Source organism: Taudactylus pleione, unplaced genomic scaffold (assembly GCF_031769625.1).
Source record: "Taudactylus pleione unplaced genomic scaffold, aTauple2 ptg000026l, whole genome shotgun sequence".
NCBI lineage: Eukaryota > Metazoa > Chordata > Amphibia > Anura > Myobatrachidae > Taudactylus > Taudactylus pleione.
The window spans coordinates 10,197,062-10,217,282 of NW_028284428.1; the positions used below are offsets into that span (position 1 = coordinate 10,197,062).

The 20,221-nt window shown below is 44.4% G+C and overlaps 1 protein-coding gene across 2 annotated transcripts in view; it reads left to right on the plus strand.

The window, feature by feature from the left end:
* The window catches only part of SH3KBP1 (SH3 domain containing kinase binding protein 1), a 509,392-nt gene that overhangs the window by 366,811 nt on the left and 122,360 nt on the right, over positions 1–20,221 (plus strand). For both annotated transcript variants that reach the window (XM_088451614.1, XM_088451615.1), the window contains exon 8: positions 7,048–7,123. In XM_088451614.1, the coding sequence (XP_088307740.1) occupies positions 7,048–7,123 (76 nt within the window). The remainder of the gene's footprint in view (positions 1–7,047; positions 7,124–20,221) is intronic.

A 20,221-nucleotide genomic window follows, 5' to 3' on the forward strand; every position in this document is an offset into this window, starting at 1 on the left:
TCATAAAACATTTATGCATTTCCATTTCATTAATGAAAACAAAGAAAGGTCTAATTCTAGTTTGAGAATGATAAACCTGGTGAGAATACTGTAGCTATCTTCCCTGCAAGGCTGCTGGCTGGTTTTCCAAAACCACAATTCATCTCCCAGCTTGAATTCTCTTCCAGTTCCAAAGCAAAACGTTCATTACTGGAGAGGTCCAAGAATTTAAAAGCTGTTTAGCCTTTCCGTCAACTGTATTGCCGTCCTTAGGAAATCTGTGACGGGTTAATTACAAGGCAAGGAAATAGCATCCAGTATTATTTGTAGGGTCGTTACAGCAGCATGGCACATTTAAAATGAAGGGTAATTAACACAGGTCACAAATGAATAAAGACCGGCAGAATGCAGAAAAAAGTGTTGCTGTTTGGTTAATTACCAGCACCTAAATGGTTTAATTTTTTTTTCTTGCTTTTTGCATCTACATTGCTACATTGCAACTTGAAATTGAATGTTTCATATTTAATAAATGGCTGATTGCAGACAATCCTAGTTTGGAAGAAGTCGGTTAGCTGCCTGGTGTAGCTGATGTTTTGAAAGCTAATCTCATCTGACTGTCAGAGGAACTGTCAGCTGTGTTTATCTTGGTAAGCAGACTGAATAATGAAACCCACTCCAGCTTTCCAATAGTCAGCATTTGAGTGGGTGCACAGATGTGAATACACAAATAACAGGAATCTTCTGCTAGTGTAATTTGGTGCCAAAACACTCCAAGTGTACCTATTGCATAAATGACCAATGGCGTGGCCTATTTACTGATTACTTTGATGGTACCGTTTTACTTCAGTTGTTCCTGTAAACATGGAATCTCACTGAAGTCATGTTTACGTTTCATAACATTTTTAAAATAAAAACTGATCTCCCATGTCATCTGAAGCATACTTGGCAACTACTGTATTTGAATGTCTCCTTTGCGAGAATTTGCGGCATTAGGTAGCAGAGGTGGGGTCAGGGTGATATTATTCACTGTGAATCACATAATTGTGCTCCCGAAGGCCCACTTTACTGAGGCTGGTCCATTCTGTCTCAGAGGGCTCCACAAAATTCTGCATTTTTGGAGAGAAGGCAAGTATGCCTGAAGGTCAAAGGTCATATTTCATACTGTGCAATGCAAGGGGTGCACATACAGGTACACGGTTACTTGCCCCATCTGTAGTGTAAAGGGGCCCCTACAGATGTGCCCACATACATTTATCCTCCATGTGCTACAAGTCGCGCCACAATTAACGTGGGAGTTCCGTGTGCCTCGGTAGTGCCAAGCGTCTTTTGTGCAACTTTTTACCTTCAAATGTGTCTTATTCACACATAGATGCAAATAGCTAGCACATGCAGGTTCTGCTGATTAAAATGATATGCAAAATGCCTATGTTCCCTGTGCATCTGCGGGTGTATCTGCCTGTGAAATGCTACATTACAGTGTTAGTGGCTGTAACACTGTAACGTAGCGTTTCACATTCAGATACACCTGCAGACACACACAGACAACATAGGCATGCTGCATATCCTTTTAATCAGCGGAAGCTGTTTGTGCTAGCTATTCACATCACTTTGTGAATAAGACACATTTGAAGGTTAAAAGTCACCAAAAATACGCTTGGCGCTACAAGTCACGCCACGGCATGGTGCGACTAGAAGGGCTTTTTAACGCACAAGGAGGCTAGATATATGAGAACACATCTGTACATCAGCAATCACAAAAAAAGATTCACAGATCCTGTGATATTTTTCCCCAGTTTAAAGATTCTCCAATCCACCAACCTGCAGCCATATATTATGGATATTTTTTAGTAATTTGCATATCATTTTCAGGAAAGACAGATCTGCCAATCGTTAAAGGCTCATTGTTTTACTAGTAACAGTCTGCAAATTGGTTGATTGTTACCATACACTAGCAGGCTACAGCCCCAGTTGGTCTGTGAAATCCAACATGTTGGATAATCTGATTCACCAATTCCAATCACTTTTTGGTTGGAGTCTGCAATCGGTGAACCCCATATATTGCAGATTTTTTTTACACAATCATCTGCAAAACGCAGAATTGCCCCAATCGATTGCTGATGTATGGAGGCCTTTACTTATTTATTTATCATTTACTACCAGTTATTTGTATAGCGCACACATTTTCTGCAGCATTTACAGAGAATGTTTGACCTTACCATGTACTCACACACATACACACACTAGGGTTAGTTTTGTTGGGAGCCAGTTAATTTACCAGTATATTTTTGGATTGTGGGAGGAAACCGGTGCAAAATATACAAACTCCACACAGGGCTGTAATGGGTATCAAACCCCAGTGCTGTGAGGCAGTAATGCTAACCATTGCACCATGTGTGCTGCCTGTACTTTCTTTTTATTGCTTTCCCAACTCAGAATCAGGCCCAACATCTGCACTCTCAACTCATTTTTCTAAGCAGCTTACCCCAGCATGGGCCATTGAGATAATGTAGCATAGTATAAGGCAGTTGAACTGTTTTGCCTCTAAAACATTCTGCATTTGCTATATGCACTTTATGACAAATGGGCCACAATGTTGGCAGTGCATTCCTCTTTACTTAAACCACCTATTTGGCATAATCTTTGCAGAATCCTTAATATATGTCCCAAATTTCCATATAAGGCCTGTATTCAATTAGAAGCGAAAAAGTATCGCCAATTGCGACTTTTCGCCAGGTGGAAACTTATCTCCATATTCAATTCCATCCGCTTTTAGCGTACGCGAAAAGTCAATGCAATGTAATAGGCGAAAAAGATTTGCCTCTGAATAGCAGGAGAAAAGAAATTCAAAATTTTTGTTTTGGGGTGCAAAGGTGGGGAAACCACTCAGAACCCTTGGAACAGCCCTCCCAAAGGCGAATTGTGTCAAAAAATTCCTTAAAAAAACTGTAGAACGCCCCAAAAAAGTACTTTGAATTTAGGGGCAAAAAAGCACAAAGTGAGGGTACAAGTTCGCAAACTAGCAAAATAAGGTTCTCTGGGTGCACTAAGAAGGGGTCAAGTGTTTTTGGGATTGCAGGTGCTTTTACGATGGTGGAAATTCGCAATTAAAAAAACTGCACTTTAGAGGCATTAAAATATGAGTGCACCCATTTTTCAGGTACCCCAAAATTTAACAGGACTACTTATTTTCACCAAAAAATACTGCTGTACGCTATTCTTCACCACTTGTGCAAAGATGCAAATAAATGGCAATTGTGCGATCTTAAGTACCCCATACAGTAGTATTAGGGCTAATAGGGCACTACTACATTAATCCCAAATGTTTCTACATCTTTTTGGGGGGTTCAGGCTGATTTCCCCGATTCTGACACCACTTTTCGCCTTTTCTGACATCACATGTCCTGTTTTTGCGTCTTTTGGTATTGAATAGGATGAATCGCGGGTACGTGCACGATAAGTTTCCGCGGCTAAAATATGTGATGTAGGCGAAAAGTCCAGCAGGCGAAACTATCGCATACGCGAAACTAATTGAATACGGACCTAAGTGTCAACTGTAGTAAATCCAGGTCCTGCTGGAACATGTAGATCCAATAACATTCCTAACAGGAAAAACACATTTTTACAAACATTATGTTTTTTAAATAAAGACACCCCAATTGCTTAACTACCATTTTACAAAATCATGTACAGTAACATGATTTTGAGACAGATTGAATGTGGGGAACAAAGGACAGTTCAGAGTCAAGGATGACATCTAGGCAGCGGGCTTGTGGGGTGGGGTTGATTGTGGAGTTGTCAGTGATAGAGATATCAGGTTGGTAACTAATATTGGTTGGTGGAAATATAATTAATTATGTTTTGGATATATTAAGTTGAGGTGTCGAGATGCCATGCAGAATGAAATGTCAGAAAGACATTCAGTGACACGGACAAGTACAGATGGTGACAAATACTGTATATGATATTTATGTATATGAGGGCTATAGTTGTGTCTTTATCGATGTCTCACCTTAAACTATGGCAAACCTCATAGTTTTAGATCCGTTGTATTACAACATTTATATTTCACAAGAAAAGTTTAAAAAAAAGAATAAGAAGTGAAAATGTTTTGTGTACAGTTCAGCATAAAGTAGGGAAGTACCGTCTTTGTCACTATGTGAAATTTGTTTGTAGTACTGAAATTTAGTTTCTGGAACCTGAACTTCCAAAATAACTGTCTAAGTAGCCCGCAACACAGCATTTTAGTAGGTCATGAGGTTACACAGGTTTTGAATGTATGACAATGTAATATCAGCCAGGAACCTTTGGCTGAACAAAGACCACACATGGTCAAATCACAGTCATTGTCCGAATAGTCCCTATTGAAAACTGATAATCTCATTTTATTTTTGGGCTAATATATGGATCTTAAAACAACTTAACTGTCAATGTACTGGAGGGTCACATGTAAAATTTAAACAGGTTTGGATAGGGTCACTTTTACCCTATGTTTTATGTCATTGTACTGTATGTATTTTCTTTGTAACTTCATCCCCTTGATGTACAGAGCTGCATGCCATGTTATTGTTTGAAATATTAATAAGTATCTCTTGTAGTTTTTCAATCAAGTCTACATTTGTGCTGCATTATTGCAGCAAGAGATATTTGACAATGACAAATTTATGTTAATGTTTATCTAAAAATCTGCCAACAAGTATCCAGTTGAGCACTATTGCTAGGAGCCAGCAGTGCAGTCTGGTATACTGTAGCTCTCTGCTAGAGGAGTGCTGAGAAGGACAATCCCTTTGAAGGGGATGGACACTACCAGCTGAATTGCTAGTTTGTCCAGTCTAACAGTGTTTGAGCCAATAAACTGTAGAATCAGCAAAATTTTCAAGCATCTCTGCAAGTGGTGTCAGAGGTTGGCAGAGGTAGTGATAATTTAGAAATGTTTATATATATATATCCACATCTCTATAACAGCTGCCACGCACCTTTGTAAACAGAGTTTGCTGTTTGCGCTATGCTGGGTACACACTGGCAGATATATTGGCCGATCAATTGATCTTATATCTTGTGTGCGTCAGCCAATGTGCACCAGCGATATGTCTGTGCAGATATATTGGGGCATCGTGCTGTGTGTGCGGGCGGTCAGCCGACCGCTCGTACACTTGCTGCAGAGGAGAGGGGTGCGACGCCTGCCGGTTTCTGTCATTCGCCGCGGTAAAGATGTATGTGTTATCACATACATCTCTACAGTCTGAAATGGATCAGGTTCCTCGTTTTTTTGTTTTGCCAAGTCCAGTGGAGCCTACAGGAGATGGGGATCAAAGTTACGCCATACACCAAGTATACACCAAGGGAAGGCATTTGTATATTATCACAGCCGCCTTTGGCAATAGACACAGCAGTGTCCAGCTCTGAATCAGGATCCTAATATCCTTATATTTCATTTTAAGAATAAATGAGTGTGTGCATATTTGTATAAACAACAGTCAGAAATGTAATTTTGCAATTGACTAAAGGTGTCAGGAAACATTGTTGGCAATAAAGTTGTTACTGTTAGTGAAGGTGTTAATACTAGAGCAGTGTTCCAGTAGTATCTCCCATTGGAGCACTCATACTGTACTAGCTTACATGATTGCCATGTGGAATTTGCTCAGTTTGTGTGTTACATCAGCCCTAAACTCTCCATCTTAAGCTGGGTACACACTATACAATCCGTCGTACGATATTTTGTTCCGTCGCAGATCGGAAAGATATAAACTATGGATTGTGCAGTGTGTACGCCCATTCCTTATTTTGCGATGGTCGTTCATTGCATCGTCCTATCATGTGTTCTGCACAGCAGGTGGGATAGTGCAGTGTATGATGCCATGCCGCTACATGCAGCATGGAATGATACATTGCGCCGTTGTACACCAAACTGCCTGATTCAGCAAGGAACGCAGATGCTAATACGCACGCAATCGGTAGATGTTTGTGCTCTGCGCATGCATCACAGTGGGCGAACTAGCAATTACGATGGGAAATGCGTTTGCAGAGGATATGCAGACCCCAAGCACAGTGATTGACAGGAAGTGTCGTTTGTGGGTGGTGCCGGGGGGGTGGTCGGGCGAAAGTAGGCATGCCAGTGCATTGGGACGGCGTTGCTGGGGCGTGCATAAATTATCCACTGCAATACCAGACGCAGCCTGAGGCCTCATAGCATGACCTGAAGTTAGCAGTTCCTGAGTGAGGTCTGACCTGCCTTATCTGTGCGCATGGGTCCGATGTTACTCGATGTTACCGATTATTTCATTATGTTGCCCAAGTATACGGATATATGTAAGGGGAAGTGGGCGTCCTTATAGTAAGCTGTGATCGCAATGCGATTGCAAACATTTGCATTTCACCGCTAATATTAGCAACTGTGGTGCATGCGAATAGCTATCCTAGTGTGCACGAGTGTGAGCAAGGTACATCACATGCCTGGGTGCCTAGTTTACAATTACATATACACCACAAGTACAGCTCTTTGCATGTCTGAAAGCTCTACGGCCCATCTCCAAGTTTTCCTGGTTACCTCCCCTTCAGTTCACTTAAATATAATAGATACACGTACTCTACTTTGGTTCTGCCCTTGGCTGTGGTATACTAGTTCAACAATCATAATGTAGACATTCAGCATGTAGACACTATGCATGTTGACGGTGAGAATGTCGCCCATTTTAGCTAACACCAAACAATGCCTAACCCTAATGCTGATATGTTGATAATGTAGACATGCATGTCGACAGTTTGAACATGTCAACATTTTGTCAGTGTTGACATACTGAACAACAACATGTTGCAGGTTGACATTATGAACAAAGCTGTCAACATTCTGATTGTCAACATTCAGAACCATTGTGAATGTCGACAATATGACTGCATACCCTGCCCTTCACTTAAAGTTACATTTAACCCAGATATAAATACCATCATGTTAAAGTAATGATCTTTATGTGTAAAGGTAACTACCTACTGAGTATTTCCTGTATTGTACTGATCCCCAATGTATGCCGGACCCCTGTAGACAACTCTTTACATTTCTTTCTTTCTTTGCAGACAATGGGGAAAAAAGTTCCAACGACCATACCATCACAAGAGTCACTAAAGATGGAGGCGGAAAATAAATCAAAGCGTAAGTTATTTAATTATATACAGTATGTTTACAGCATCTTCAACTCCTATTGGCTAATGTAACCATATAGAGTTCTTGACATCACTGTATTTCATCCCACTCCATTATATATCCAAATTGTTGTTATAAAACTGTCTATTTTGTGACAGTTTGGGATCTAGTTGGTCATTTACTTGCTATGTCAGATCTATTTAGATCTTAGGTAGGTGGATTCATATCTTCAGCCTCTTAGTAGTGAAGATTTACCTTATATTTAAAATATAGTTCAAGTTTTCTCAAGTTTTTAACATGCAGACAACAGAACACAAATAGGCATTGCACTTAGATGTTATTAGTAAAGCAGCAATATACAGATATAGGGCAAACACAACCATTAGAGCCTTAAGCTGGCCACACAGTGGACCAACTTTCATCCAACTAGTTGATTGCTTGTAATGAAAATCTGGTAACGTATGGGAGTAAATGATGATCAGCAATTTGCTCCTAAATGTCAGAAAACAGATGAAAATGGTCGTCAGACAAGTTTGTTAAATGTTTGATATAAACAATTTGTTCAAACAACAGTTTTTGTCCATTTTCCGGCGTTTGGGAGCAAATTGCTGATTGTCATTTGCTTTGATACCTTACCAGATTTTCATTCCAACCAATAAACTAGTTGGCTGATTGGATGTAAGTTGGTCTAGTGTGTGGCCAGCTTTAGGGCCTGATTCACTACGGATTGCTTTTTTCACTACGGATCGCTCTTTTGCGATCGTAGCTGCGATTATGCACGCAGTTATGCTGCCAAAATATGCTAATGTCAGCAACCGCTCACCCGGCATAGAGGCGCCCACTACTGCTTTCGCACATACGAAACACCTCGCAATCCTGCTTATGCATCAGTAACATCGGACCCTCACTCAGAATTACAGCAGGTCTGAGCTGTCTCAGAAATTGCAACTGTCGTCACATGCAGTGAGTACTCAAGCTGTAAATGCCGCTGCAGTGACTAATTTATGCACGCCCAGGAAACTGCGTTCAAATAGACAGGCACGTCTGCGTTTTTCAGACCACACCCCCGTCACCACCCCCAAACGCTGACGTCCTGTCACTCACTTTGCGATGGCTTTGTATCTGTGTAAGTGATCGCAATGCTGGCACGAGCACTGCGGTGCATATGCATGCGCAGTATGCACAATTGGTTGATCTGTGAACGCTGTTGCAGTTGCAATCCGTGATGATGCACAGTTGGTTGAACTCTTGTATAGTTGTACAAGGCAGGAGAAATAGTTATAGGGTATCCTAGTGTGGAGACTTAGGGGTATATTTACTAAAGTGCAGGTTTTTAGAAGTGGAGATGTTGCCCGTAGAAACCAATCAGATTCTACTTAACATTTATCTAGCACCTTCTAAAAGATAATAGCTAGAATCTGATTGTTGCTATGGGCAACATCTCCACTTCTAAAAACCTGTACTTTAGTAAATATAGCCCTTACAGTATAAGGAAAAGTATAGCAAGGCATAGAACTGCACGACGTGATAAAGCAGTGCATGCATACAGTTATTATATAATTTATGCAGAATTTATTTTAAAAAATGGAGCATACCTCTTATCTAATGATGTAATGGACATGGCTGTTTTCCCTTTACATGACCATAGAGAGCATTGGCAAAACTCTTTGTATGTTTTCTAAGATCTACACATCATCTCCTTCCTAAACTGCTTGCTGTTACCCTATAATAAGACAGCGCCTCCTAGGCACACATAGGAGCTCATTCAGACCCGCTCGCAAGTTGCGGCGCTCTCTGGCAAAAAGGGGCCGTAAATGTAAATGAAGTGCTCGCACTGCGTCGCGTAAGGACGCCCACTATGTTTTAGCGAGCTACGGCAAAGTGCGCTCGCAAGTGCCCCTTTGTCACTCACAACACACGTCATCTCTGGGATATGTAGGATTAATCTGGACCATCGTGAGCCATCGGAGCTGCTCGCAGCCCTTGAGGTTGCCTTAACCTGGTGCAAGCACAGTGATCAGTGCGGACTGAATTACATGCAGGTGACGTGTACAATGACGCTACTTTGCTAATTATGCATGCCCTTTAAACAGCGTTTTGGCGGCCTGACACGCCTGCTTTCGCAAAACACCACTCCCCCGTTCACAAGCACCTTCCCCTGTTACCACCCACAAACGGCACTATCTGTCACTCAAAGCAGCGACCTGATAGTGGCTAACGAGCAACCAAATTCAGATCACAACGACTGGCTTGCGCATGCGCACTGCGAATTATACACATGTGCAGACAGGTGAAAATCGCTCAGAGCGAGCGCAACTTAGCGTCTGGGTCTGAATCAGGTCCATAATGTGCACTGGTCATGTGGAGGCTTTGTAAAGAGCTTGTGGGAAAGTATCTCTGTCTTGTTAATTCAAGAGAAAGAACCACACAGAGGACTTCATTCAGAGTCGGTCGCAAGCGCCGATGCGCTCGTAACCGACTCGATGGTTAGTCCTGTGCACGCGCAGCGGCCGCACTGCGCGTGTGCAAGCCCTGGAGCGACAGAGAAACTCTGTCGCTCCGGAGCTCGCTACCAAAGGGGCAGCTGTCGATGTTGATCGACAGCTCGTCCTGTTGGGTAGGCGGGCCGGGGGGTGGTTTCCAAAATGGAGGCTTTCCTTAACGAACGCCTACCATTTTGTGGGCGGCCGCACTGACATCATCAGTGATGTCAGTGGGGAGCTTCTTGCTCCATTAGAGCAGAAAGCTCCCTGGGGCTTACGAGTGCCCAGACCCAACCTTAGGGTCTGGTCGTAAGCCCCGATGGTCGCGATGGTGATCACCATCACGACCATCAACCTGGTAACCCACAGCTTAACTAACGACCAGGAGGCCGCACTTCAAAAATGAAGCGGCCGCCCTCATTCAGAGAGAGCAGGGGCGGATTTGGGACAAAAAGTGGCCCTGGAAAAGTTTCTGGAAGTAGCCTCACGTGGGCGGCACCAAATCAACTGTAGGCGGAGCCAACAGCAAAGTAGACGGGATTAGTATATTACTATACCGTGATCACTGCAATCATTTCCCCAGAGAGGATGTTCACCCCAATAGCCTCAGCACTGCACTTACTCTCCACCAGTCAACCAGTATTAGACAAGCTTCCGGGATTCAGTAGTCCTGGAACCGAGAGGCAGCATTATAGTATCTCAATTAGACATTTTCTTATTATAGAGCACGTTCTGGGGGACCCGCTCAGTTTCCAGTGATAAGTCCCTTACCGCCATGCTATTGCACTTAAGTGCAATCACTGCCTGTAATGTTCTCTCTCTAATTTTTCCCATTTAGTGGCATGACAGGGGTGCAGAGGATGAGTGGCCCGAGTGACAGTTCAAGCCCCATAGCAATGGCTTCCCTTGAACCTAGGGCTGCCACAAGACATGAAGAGCCCAGTGCAAATAAAACACAGTGCCCCCCTACAACCACCTCAACCCCTGCCAATCCAGTGGATGTAGAGGTGTTCCATGGGGCCCTGGAACCCAGAGCGAGTGCATGCTATGGTGCCCCCCCATAGTGCCAACATACGGTACACCAGATGTTCCTAAGATCTCTCCAGATACCCCCAGATCTACCTACATGCCCACAGACACCCCACATTCCTTATCCTTATCTATTGTCGTTTGTGTATGTATATATATATATATATATATATATATATATATATATATAAAAATATATATTATACAAATAAACACTAGTTAATAAATGGACCCGACATCTGCAGGTAATCTCAGCCAGTCCATTTCTTCTATTCCAGCCAACTCCCGTTCCATTATACTCACCCCCTCATTCCCCATCCTCTCCATTCTTGTTGCTGCAGGGAACACCTGCACGGCACAGCTAATGTACATGGCGCGCGCAGTGGGAGCTAGGGTGCTAGCTGTGCACTTTAGGTGTGACACGTGCCATAGTCATAATTAACTTTCAGGGTCCTATTTTATAATAATAATGTATAAATATATAATATAGTAGTTTATATAAATATATATAGTGTAGCAGAAAAGATAGGCGGCACTAAGGGGCTTACATCAGCATTTTTTAATGCCAACATTTCAGGGCACAATGCCCTTTTATCAAGGTTTTTGTAACCTTGATAAAAGGGCATTGTGCCCTGAAACATTGGCATTAAAAAACGCTGATGTAAGCCCCTCAGTGCCATCTATTTTTTCCGCTACACTGTTTGTATTGTAAAGGAGGGCACAGTATGCCATTGGGATAATTAGAGTGCCGGACCGACTGGACATATATATATATTCTATGGTGATGGTATACGTCACTATTGGACGCCTCCCTGGGAGTCTCCGACCGCCGGCGGAGAGCACGCCCATGACGTCACCGGGACTCCATCGGGACGGCGTCAAATGAGCACTCGGGTGAAGTTGATTGTGGTATGTATATATATATATGTTATTCGTCTGTTTTTCAGTGTGATATTGTCTTGATAAAAGAGCACATAGGCTCTGAAACGTTGACAACTACTTTAAAGGTGTACTGTGATTCATAACCAGTCCCGGAGTGCCGTTCAAACTTTTTCCTGCTATCTATGAGTGTACCTCAGGACGGACACCTGGGCCAGCTGTTTTTTCAGATCATTTGGAGTGCCGGACTATTACTACTTTTTATATATATATACATAAATGCACATACATAACATGTAAATATAACAATATATTTATACACACTCATAAAATAGAAATATAAATTAAGTGCCAGAAAATTGTGCTTACCTGTGTAGGAGCTATATAGGTGGCAGAGGCACACATGGTGGAGGGGGGATTAGAGGCAGGAACACATGGGGTGGGTAGGAGCTATATACAGTAGGTGGCAGAGGCACATATGGTGGAGGGGGGGTTAGAGGCAGGAACACATGGGGTGGGTAGGAGCTATATAGGTGGCAGAGGCACACTTGGTGGAGGGGGGGTTAGAGGCAGGAACACATGGGGTGGGTAGGAGCTATATAGGTGGCAGAGGCACACTTGGTGGAGGGGGGGTTAGAGGCAGGAACACATGGGGTGGGTAGGAGCTATATAGGTGGCAGAGGCACACATGGTGGAGAGAGGGGGGTTAGAGACCTATATAGGTGGCAGAGGCACACATGGTGGAGGGAGGGGGGATAGAGGCAGGAACACATGGGGTGGGTAGGCCTATAAAGGTGGCAGAGGCACACATGGTGGAGGGAGGGGTGTTAGAGGCAGGCACACATGGGGTGGGTAGGATCTATACAGGTGGCAGAGGCACACATGGTGGAGGGAGGGGGGTTAGAGGCAGGCACACATGGGGTGGGTAGGAGCTATATAGGTGTCAGAGACACACATGGTGGAGGGGGATTAAAGGCAGGAACACATGGGGTGGGTAGGAGCTATACAGGTGGCAGAGGCACACATTGTGGAGGGAGGTTAGAGGCACATGATCTGAGCCAGTGCCGTCTGTGCCTAGCACACACTGAGCTCAGTCTGTGGAAGCACTGAGCAGGGACAAGGAGAATGTAGGAGCTGTAGGAGACCTGGCGGCGGAGCACCATGTAAAAGAGTCAGGAGATTAAACTGTGCTGCTGCTGTTGGTCCGGAGACTGAAGATCCCCGCGAGAATGGGGGAGGGGAGCACAGCACACAAACCAATGCTCCCATCTGAAATCCGATGGTAATGTTCAAAGCCTGACAGAGGGTCCCGCTGGCGCTGATGATCCTAGCAACTGCGTCTTACAGCCAGGCAGACATCACAGGCAGACATCTGCCTGTGAAAACAAAGCAGGGTACAGCCGCGATCATCAGCACCAGCGGGACCCTGTCAGTTTGGGCCCATACACTGGTACTTCCTGTACCCCCTTCCTCCCCTAAGCTCCACCTGTAACCTACCGCAGTACTGCCTGCTGCCTTGTCAGTCTATGGTGTGTGGTCCGCGGCTCCCTCAGCTCCACCCACCGCCAGCTTCGTCAGTCAGCCCCGCCGGCGCTGGCTGACAGTGATACCTGCCCAGTGCCCACACTACACACTTTAGCTGGCCGCCTGTGTCATGAGCCGTCCGGCCCCACAGCACACACTACAGCCACACACTCGGCTGCTGTCATAATAGTAATAGAAGAGTATTTATAAAAAAAAAAGTCACTTGACAGGCGGCCCCATAGGCCCACCGGGAATCTACCCGGTGAATCTAATGGCCAATCCGCCCCTGAGAGAGAGTGATCGCTTCTTGTGACCGCCTCTGAATGAGGGCCAGAGTACGGGCAGATGTCCTAAGAACTTCTTAACAAACACGGACATCTACTGTAGGTGTAATACAGAGCCACACTCATCTTTCCTACAAGTACCAATCATGGAGACTTAACATAAAGCAAATAAGTTATCATTCTATTAACTCAGGTATTCTTCTCTGGGCTTTGCAAGTTATTGGATACTGAATGCACCCGTCCACTGCGAGAATATGCTAATCAATGCTTACGCACAGAGACCGCAGCACATCTCGCTTTACTCCCTTTACTAATCAGCACTCAAGATTGCGTAAACATCGGTAACATCGAGAACCATTGGACCCATTAGTATAATAGTGGTTGACCTGACCTGACGCAGGATTTTGCCCACTTCCTGTGTACACTTTACGGTATGGCTGCGTATGCCGCCGCACTGCCTTAATTATGCACGCCCCTATAACGGCGTTATAACGGCTGCGTTCTCCTGACCACCCCCTGTCACAACCCACAAACGACACTTCCTGCGAACTGGCTAGTTCGCGCATGCGCAGTGCGATGCATACGCAGTTCAAAAACATCGGCCGAGTGCGTGCTTTCTCTCCTGTGCGTTCCTTGCTGAATCAGGCCCTCAGTGTGCCTACATTCAGTTTGTCAAAAGTAAAGTGTCCCGGATTTTATTTTGAAATGTTGGCAGCTTTGATTAGTGTCTATGTGGATAAAAGAACCGTTTAATTTTGACAAAGTGCTGATTTTCTGTACATCAGCTATGGCATACGGTGCCGATCTGGCTGTCCCCTACCGGGGTGGGCAGCCAGAATGTCGGCAAGTATGCCTATTGCATATATGTCCATCCTATTCTGAATCAGACAGAACTTGGTTAGACCTTTTTTCCAGTGAAATAGGGAATTTCAGGGCGGGAATTGGGCAGTGGTAAAGCTACCATACATAACCACCCTGACTTGTGGAAGTGTCATAGAAGCAGGGCTATTTTTCAGGAGGAACTCAGGACCAGCTCGCAAGCACTATGCGCTCGCAAGCGGGTCGATGGCCTGGCAGTGCGCATGCGCGGCGTGCGCACTGTGCGTGCGCACGCCCCGGAGCCAGCAAGAAATCACTAGCTCCAGGGCTCGCAGCAAGAAGGGGCGGCTGTCGATGTTGATCACCAGCTCGACCCGTTTTGTAGGCGGGGTGGGGGGTGGGTGGCTGGACAAACGGAGGCGTTCCCAAAGGAACGCCTGACGTTTGAGGGCGGCCCTACTGACATCACTAGTGATCACTAGTCAGTAGTGAGCTTCCGGCTCTGTTAGAGCCGGAAGCTCACTGGGGTTTGCGGCAGATGAGACCCTACTACAAGGGTCTCGTCGCAAAGCTCCGATGGTCGCGACCATCACCTGGCCGCTTGCTAAAGCTGTGGGTGGTCACCCACAGCTTAGCGAGTGGCCTGGAGGCCAGCACCTAAAAAAAACCGAGCGTTCTGAAAGAGCATCCGGCTCTGAATCAGGGCCTCAGTTCCTGAACATCTCATTAACTATGACATAATGTCCTGGGCCAAAATATATTTTTCATAAGATAAGTTTTATTTTAAAGGCGGTGGGGGGGGGTCGGCGAAACGCAGGTGTGTCTGACCGTTTGAACGATGTTGCATGGGTGTGTATAAATTAGCCAGTGCGATTGCATTTGCAGCTTAAGTACTTACTGCGTGCAACGAGGTTGTCAATTTCTAAGTAAGGTCAGGGCTGCTGTAATTGTGAGTGAGGGGCCGATGGTACTTGTTGTTACCGATGCTTGTGGAGGACTGCAAGGTATTACGGATGTGAGATAGCGGTAGTGGGAGGCAGTGGGTGTCTCTATGCTGGCAGTGCGACGGCTTTGCGATTGCATTTAATAGCATATTTTCGCAGCAGACCTGCGTGCGTTTACGGACTTGCTATCACAGTAGCGATCCTTATTGGGTCAGGCCTTCAGTCACAGATATATATTTAAGTGTCACATATCAGATTAATCAGCACAGTCATGTAACGTCCTAGTCACAAATAAGATGCCCGAGCAAAGTTGCATGGGACCTGCACAGTCTCCTGGTGTGTCCTAGTCGCATGGCATTTGCGACCTAGAATAATTTTTGCCAAAAAAAGTCGACCCCCGCTAGCAGAGTTGCACGGTACCTAAGGACTAACTCACGCCAGGCAAGTCGCACTGCTTGGCATATTGAGGCTAGATGAGCAAAAACACATCTATATAATGGGGTTGGGTATGAAATACCGGCAGGGGGATGCCTACTGCTCTAACCCCCCACCAGTTGTGCCTAACCCTAACCTCCCCCCCCCAAAGCCTAACCCTAACCCTGCTGTGGTGCCTAAACCTTAAACCTTTCACCGCATACCCCCCCTCCCTCCAACCCCGCGGCTAACAGCTAAGACAAGCCAGTGTACCTTCAATCGGGGTGGCGGCTGTCGAGATTCCGGCATCGGGATTTAGATAGGCATCGTAATTTCGACGCCTATCTTTAGTCCCGGGTCGGCTTCTGTCATCGGGATGTCGGCAGCTGGCATACTCACTACATCCCTTATAATGGCATCATAACATAAACATTTTCTAAAAAATACATGCTACAGTACTTGTTTTGAATTTTATTACTGTTTTTTATTGCTAGCAGGTTTGCCTGGTTACATATGCATGTACTGTAAGTTGGAAAGTTGAACACTGTAACTGCCTTTAGGTATTTCATAAATAATGTGTGTATCAATTTCAAGGATTGAATAATATTTAAAAATATATACCAAGAAATGAGACTACACATTGCATATGTGATGACTTACATTTCCCAGTAGTGTATTTTGAATGTGTTAAATGATATTCTGTAGATGTAAAAGAAAAAAATCCTGCGTTCCGTTCCTTTACTGCTGCAATGCATGAGCAAAGTAGCCATGTTTAGTTATTCCTGACATAGGCAGACACCTCCATGTTTTCATGTAATAAGCAAGTGCAGATGCCAAAGCAATAATAGCTGTTCTATCTATCATTAGAAAATTACCCTGTACCTGAATCGTAAGTATGTATAGATCTTGGCTGTAACACTATGTGAAAGTTAGGAAGCATAAAGAATAATTTCACATTGGAGCTAAGGGCCCGATTCAGAGATGGACGTTAATGCGATCGCAGCTGCAGTTTCGCACAAACCGCTACTGCAGAACTATGCTAATAGTTCCCCTAGCATAGGGATGCCCACTACTGGCTTCTCAACTGCGTCCTACGTCGCCTACCAGCTTAAATATCGGTTAACATTTACGCACCTCAACCAGCCATGCAGGCCTTGCGGCAGGTCTGACCTGTCTAAAATACAGCGGCTCTCCTGACACAGATACTGAGCGCTCTCATGCTGCATAGGACATCGCAATGGCTAATTTATGCATGTCCATGGAACAACATTTAAATGGTAATACACATCTGCATTCTTCTAACCACCCCCCATTAACTCCCACAAACACTGACTTTCTTTCACTCACTTTAAGAATGGATCCTCTGTGTGGGTGTAATCGCAAACCAATCGCTGCGCATGTGCAAAGCTGCTGACACGCATGCATAATAATCGGCATTGTGTACATCTCTGAATCAGGCCCTAAGGTTATTGAGGTGCTGGATATAGAAGCCACCAAATTGAAAGTGTCACTTGAAACAATGGGCCTAATTCAGCAGTGCACGCAAGTGCACTGCTGAACGCAGTTTCCTGATGATCGGGAATCTGCGCAGGCGCACGATCCATTCTGCGCATGTGTAGAACGGGTCTGCGATCCCGCACGCAGGCTGCCAGCAGACTGTCAGTGATTTACAGTCTGCTGGTGTTTGTGGGCGGGGAGGGGGCGGCGATGGCCTCCGTTTCCTGAAAAGGAGGGGTGTCGCCGCCATTGGAGGGGAGGGAAGAGGCCAGGATCTCCGTCGGCTGACGGAGATTTCCTGGCCTCTTACTCTAATCTGCGGTGGCTGGCTGCGGGACTCCATGGGTCATGCAGCCAGCTGATGGTCCGCAGAGTATCCGATGCTACGTTGGACAACGCAGCTCAGGTACGTAATGCAGCAGGAGGAGTGATGCTTCCTGTTGCATTACCATAATTGCAAGGATCACAATTGTAAAGCTGCCTGCGTGCATACATCATATATACAGTCAGGTCCATAAATATTGGGACATTCACAGAAATTTCATATTTTGGCCTCTATTCACCACCACAATGGCTTTGAAATGAAACAAACAAGATGTGCTTTAACTGCAGACTTTCAGATTTAATTTGAGGGTAATTACATCCAAATCAGGTGAACGGTGTAGGAATTACAACAGTTTCTATATGTGCCTCCCACTTTTTAAGGAGCCAAAAGTAATGGGACAAACTAAACAATCCTAAATCTAACTTTCACTTTTTAATACTTTGTTGCAAATCCTTTGCAGGCAATTACAGCCTTAAGTCTGGAACGCATAGACATCACCAGACGCTGGGTTTCATCCCTGGTGATGCTCTGCCAGGCCTCTACTGCAAATGTCTTCAGTTCCTGCTTGTTCTTGGGGCATTTTCCCTTCAGTTTTGTCTTCATCAAGTGAAATGCATGCTCAATTGGATTCAGGTCAGGGGATTGACTTGGCCATTGCATAACATTCCACTTTTTAGCCTTAAAAAACTCTTTGGTTGCTTTTGCAGTATGCTTCGGGTCATTGTCCATCTGCACTGTGAAGAGCTGTCCAATGAGTTCTGAAGTATTTGACTGAATATGAGCATATAATATTGCCCGAAACACTTCAGAATTCATTCTGCTGCTTTTGTCAGCAGTCACATCATCAATAAATACAAGGGAACCAGTTCCATTGGCAGCCATACATGCCCACGCCATGACACTACCACCACCATGATTCACTGATGAGGTGGTATGTTTTGGATCATGAGCAGTTCCTTTCCTTCTCTTCCCATCACTCTGGTACAAGTTGATCTTTGTCTCATCTGTCAATAGGATGTTGTTCCAGAACTGTAATGACTTTTTTAGATGTTGTTTGGCAAACTCTAATCTGGTCTTCCTGTTTTTGTGGCTCACCAATGGTTTGCATCTTGTGGTGAACCCTCTATATTCACTCTTGTGAAGTCTTCTCTTGATTGTTGACTTTGACACATATACATCTACCTCCTGGAGAGTGTTCTTGATTTGGCCAACTGTTGTGAAGGGGTTTTTCTTCACCAGGGAAATAATTCTTTTGTCATCCACCACAGTTGTTTTCCGTGGTCTTCCGGGTCTTTTGGTGTTGCTGAGCTCTCCGATGCGTTCTTTCTTTTTAAGAATGTTCCAAACAGTTGATTTGGCCACACCTAATATTTTTGCTATCTCTCTGATGGGTTTGTTTTGATTTTTCAGCCTAATGATGGCTTGCTTCACTGATAGTGACAGCTCTTTGGATCTCATACTGAGAGTTGACAGCAACTGATTCCAAATGCAACTGTCACACCTAGAATCAACTCCAGACCTTTTACCTGCTTAATTGATAATGAAATAATGAGGGAATAGCCCACACCTGTCCATGAAATAGCTTTTGAGTTGATAGTCCCATTACTTTTGGCCCCTTAAAAAGTGGGAGGCACATATTGAAACTGTTGTAATTCCTACACCGTTCACCTGATTTGGATGTAATTACCTTCAAATTAAATCTGAAAGTCTGCAGTTAAAGCACATCTTGTTTGTTTCATTTCAAAACCATTGTGGTGGTGAATAGAGGCCAAAATCTGAAAATTCTGTCAATGTCCCAATATTTATGGTCCTGACTGCATATAGCCTGCGTGCATAGCATACATCATATATCTATAGCCTGCGTGCATAGCGTACATCATATATCTATAGCCTGCGTGCATAGCGTACATCATATATCTATAGCCTGCGTACATAGCCTACATATAGCCTACATCATATATCTATAGCCTGCGTGCTGCTTTACAGTTGCGATCCTTGCTAAATCAGACCCACTGTCTGAACTAATCATCAGCTTAGTTTGCTGTATGGACATTTCCATCTTAGACTCCTTGGGGGGGATTCAATTTGTGGCTGCACCAATATCGGCTATGTACAGTAGTGCACCTCAGAGGGGTGCGAGGAAAAACTAGAGATGCTAGCAGTACACACAATGTCATGTTCCAGAACGGCACATCGCTTCAATGTCAGGAACTGAATTCCCACCCTCAAGTCTTCAGGAAGTGGCAGCGTACAGGAGTTTCTGCTTAGTATAACATGTAATCGCTTCCTGACAGGTATATAAGAAAAACTTCCTTTTATTTTCATAGATTTAAGTTTTCTTCATTAGCAGTTAATCTTGTAGGGGGTGATTTAATTTATTAGTCATTTATAATAGCTGGAAAATAACTTTTGAGCAGCTTATTTACAACCCTCTTCCCCAGCCTAATACACTAGTGGGGAAGGATGGCGCGGGGTTCCCCTGCACTCTTGTAGTTTATGCACAGTGGTTGTATTGTATGTAGCCCACAGCAGGAGTTTTCTCTTTGCTTCTACGGGGAGAGTTATCAAAGCTTGGAGAGAGATAAGTGGAGAGAGAAACACAGCCTGTAAAATGACAGAAGCTGATTGGTTGGTACTTTATCTCTCACCACTTTAACTATCTCCAGGCTTTGACACACCTCCCCCTATGTCCAGTATGCAGTCACGATGTCAACATTCGCAATGCTGACAGCCGAAGGTTGACATTGATAATATCAACATGGTTAAAATGTCAACATTGTTAATATCGACACCTGCAAAATGTCATCATTGACAGAATGTCGACATCGGAAATGTCAACATTGACAGAAAGACAACATTTCTATTTGGGTTAAGGTTAGGGACAAAATTAGACAAAAAACACATTTTCG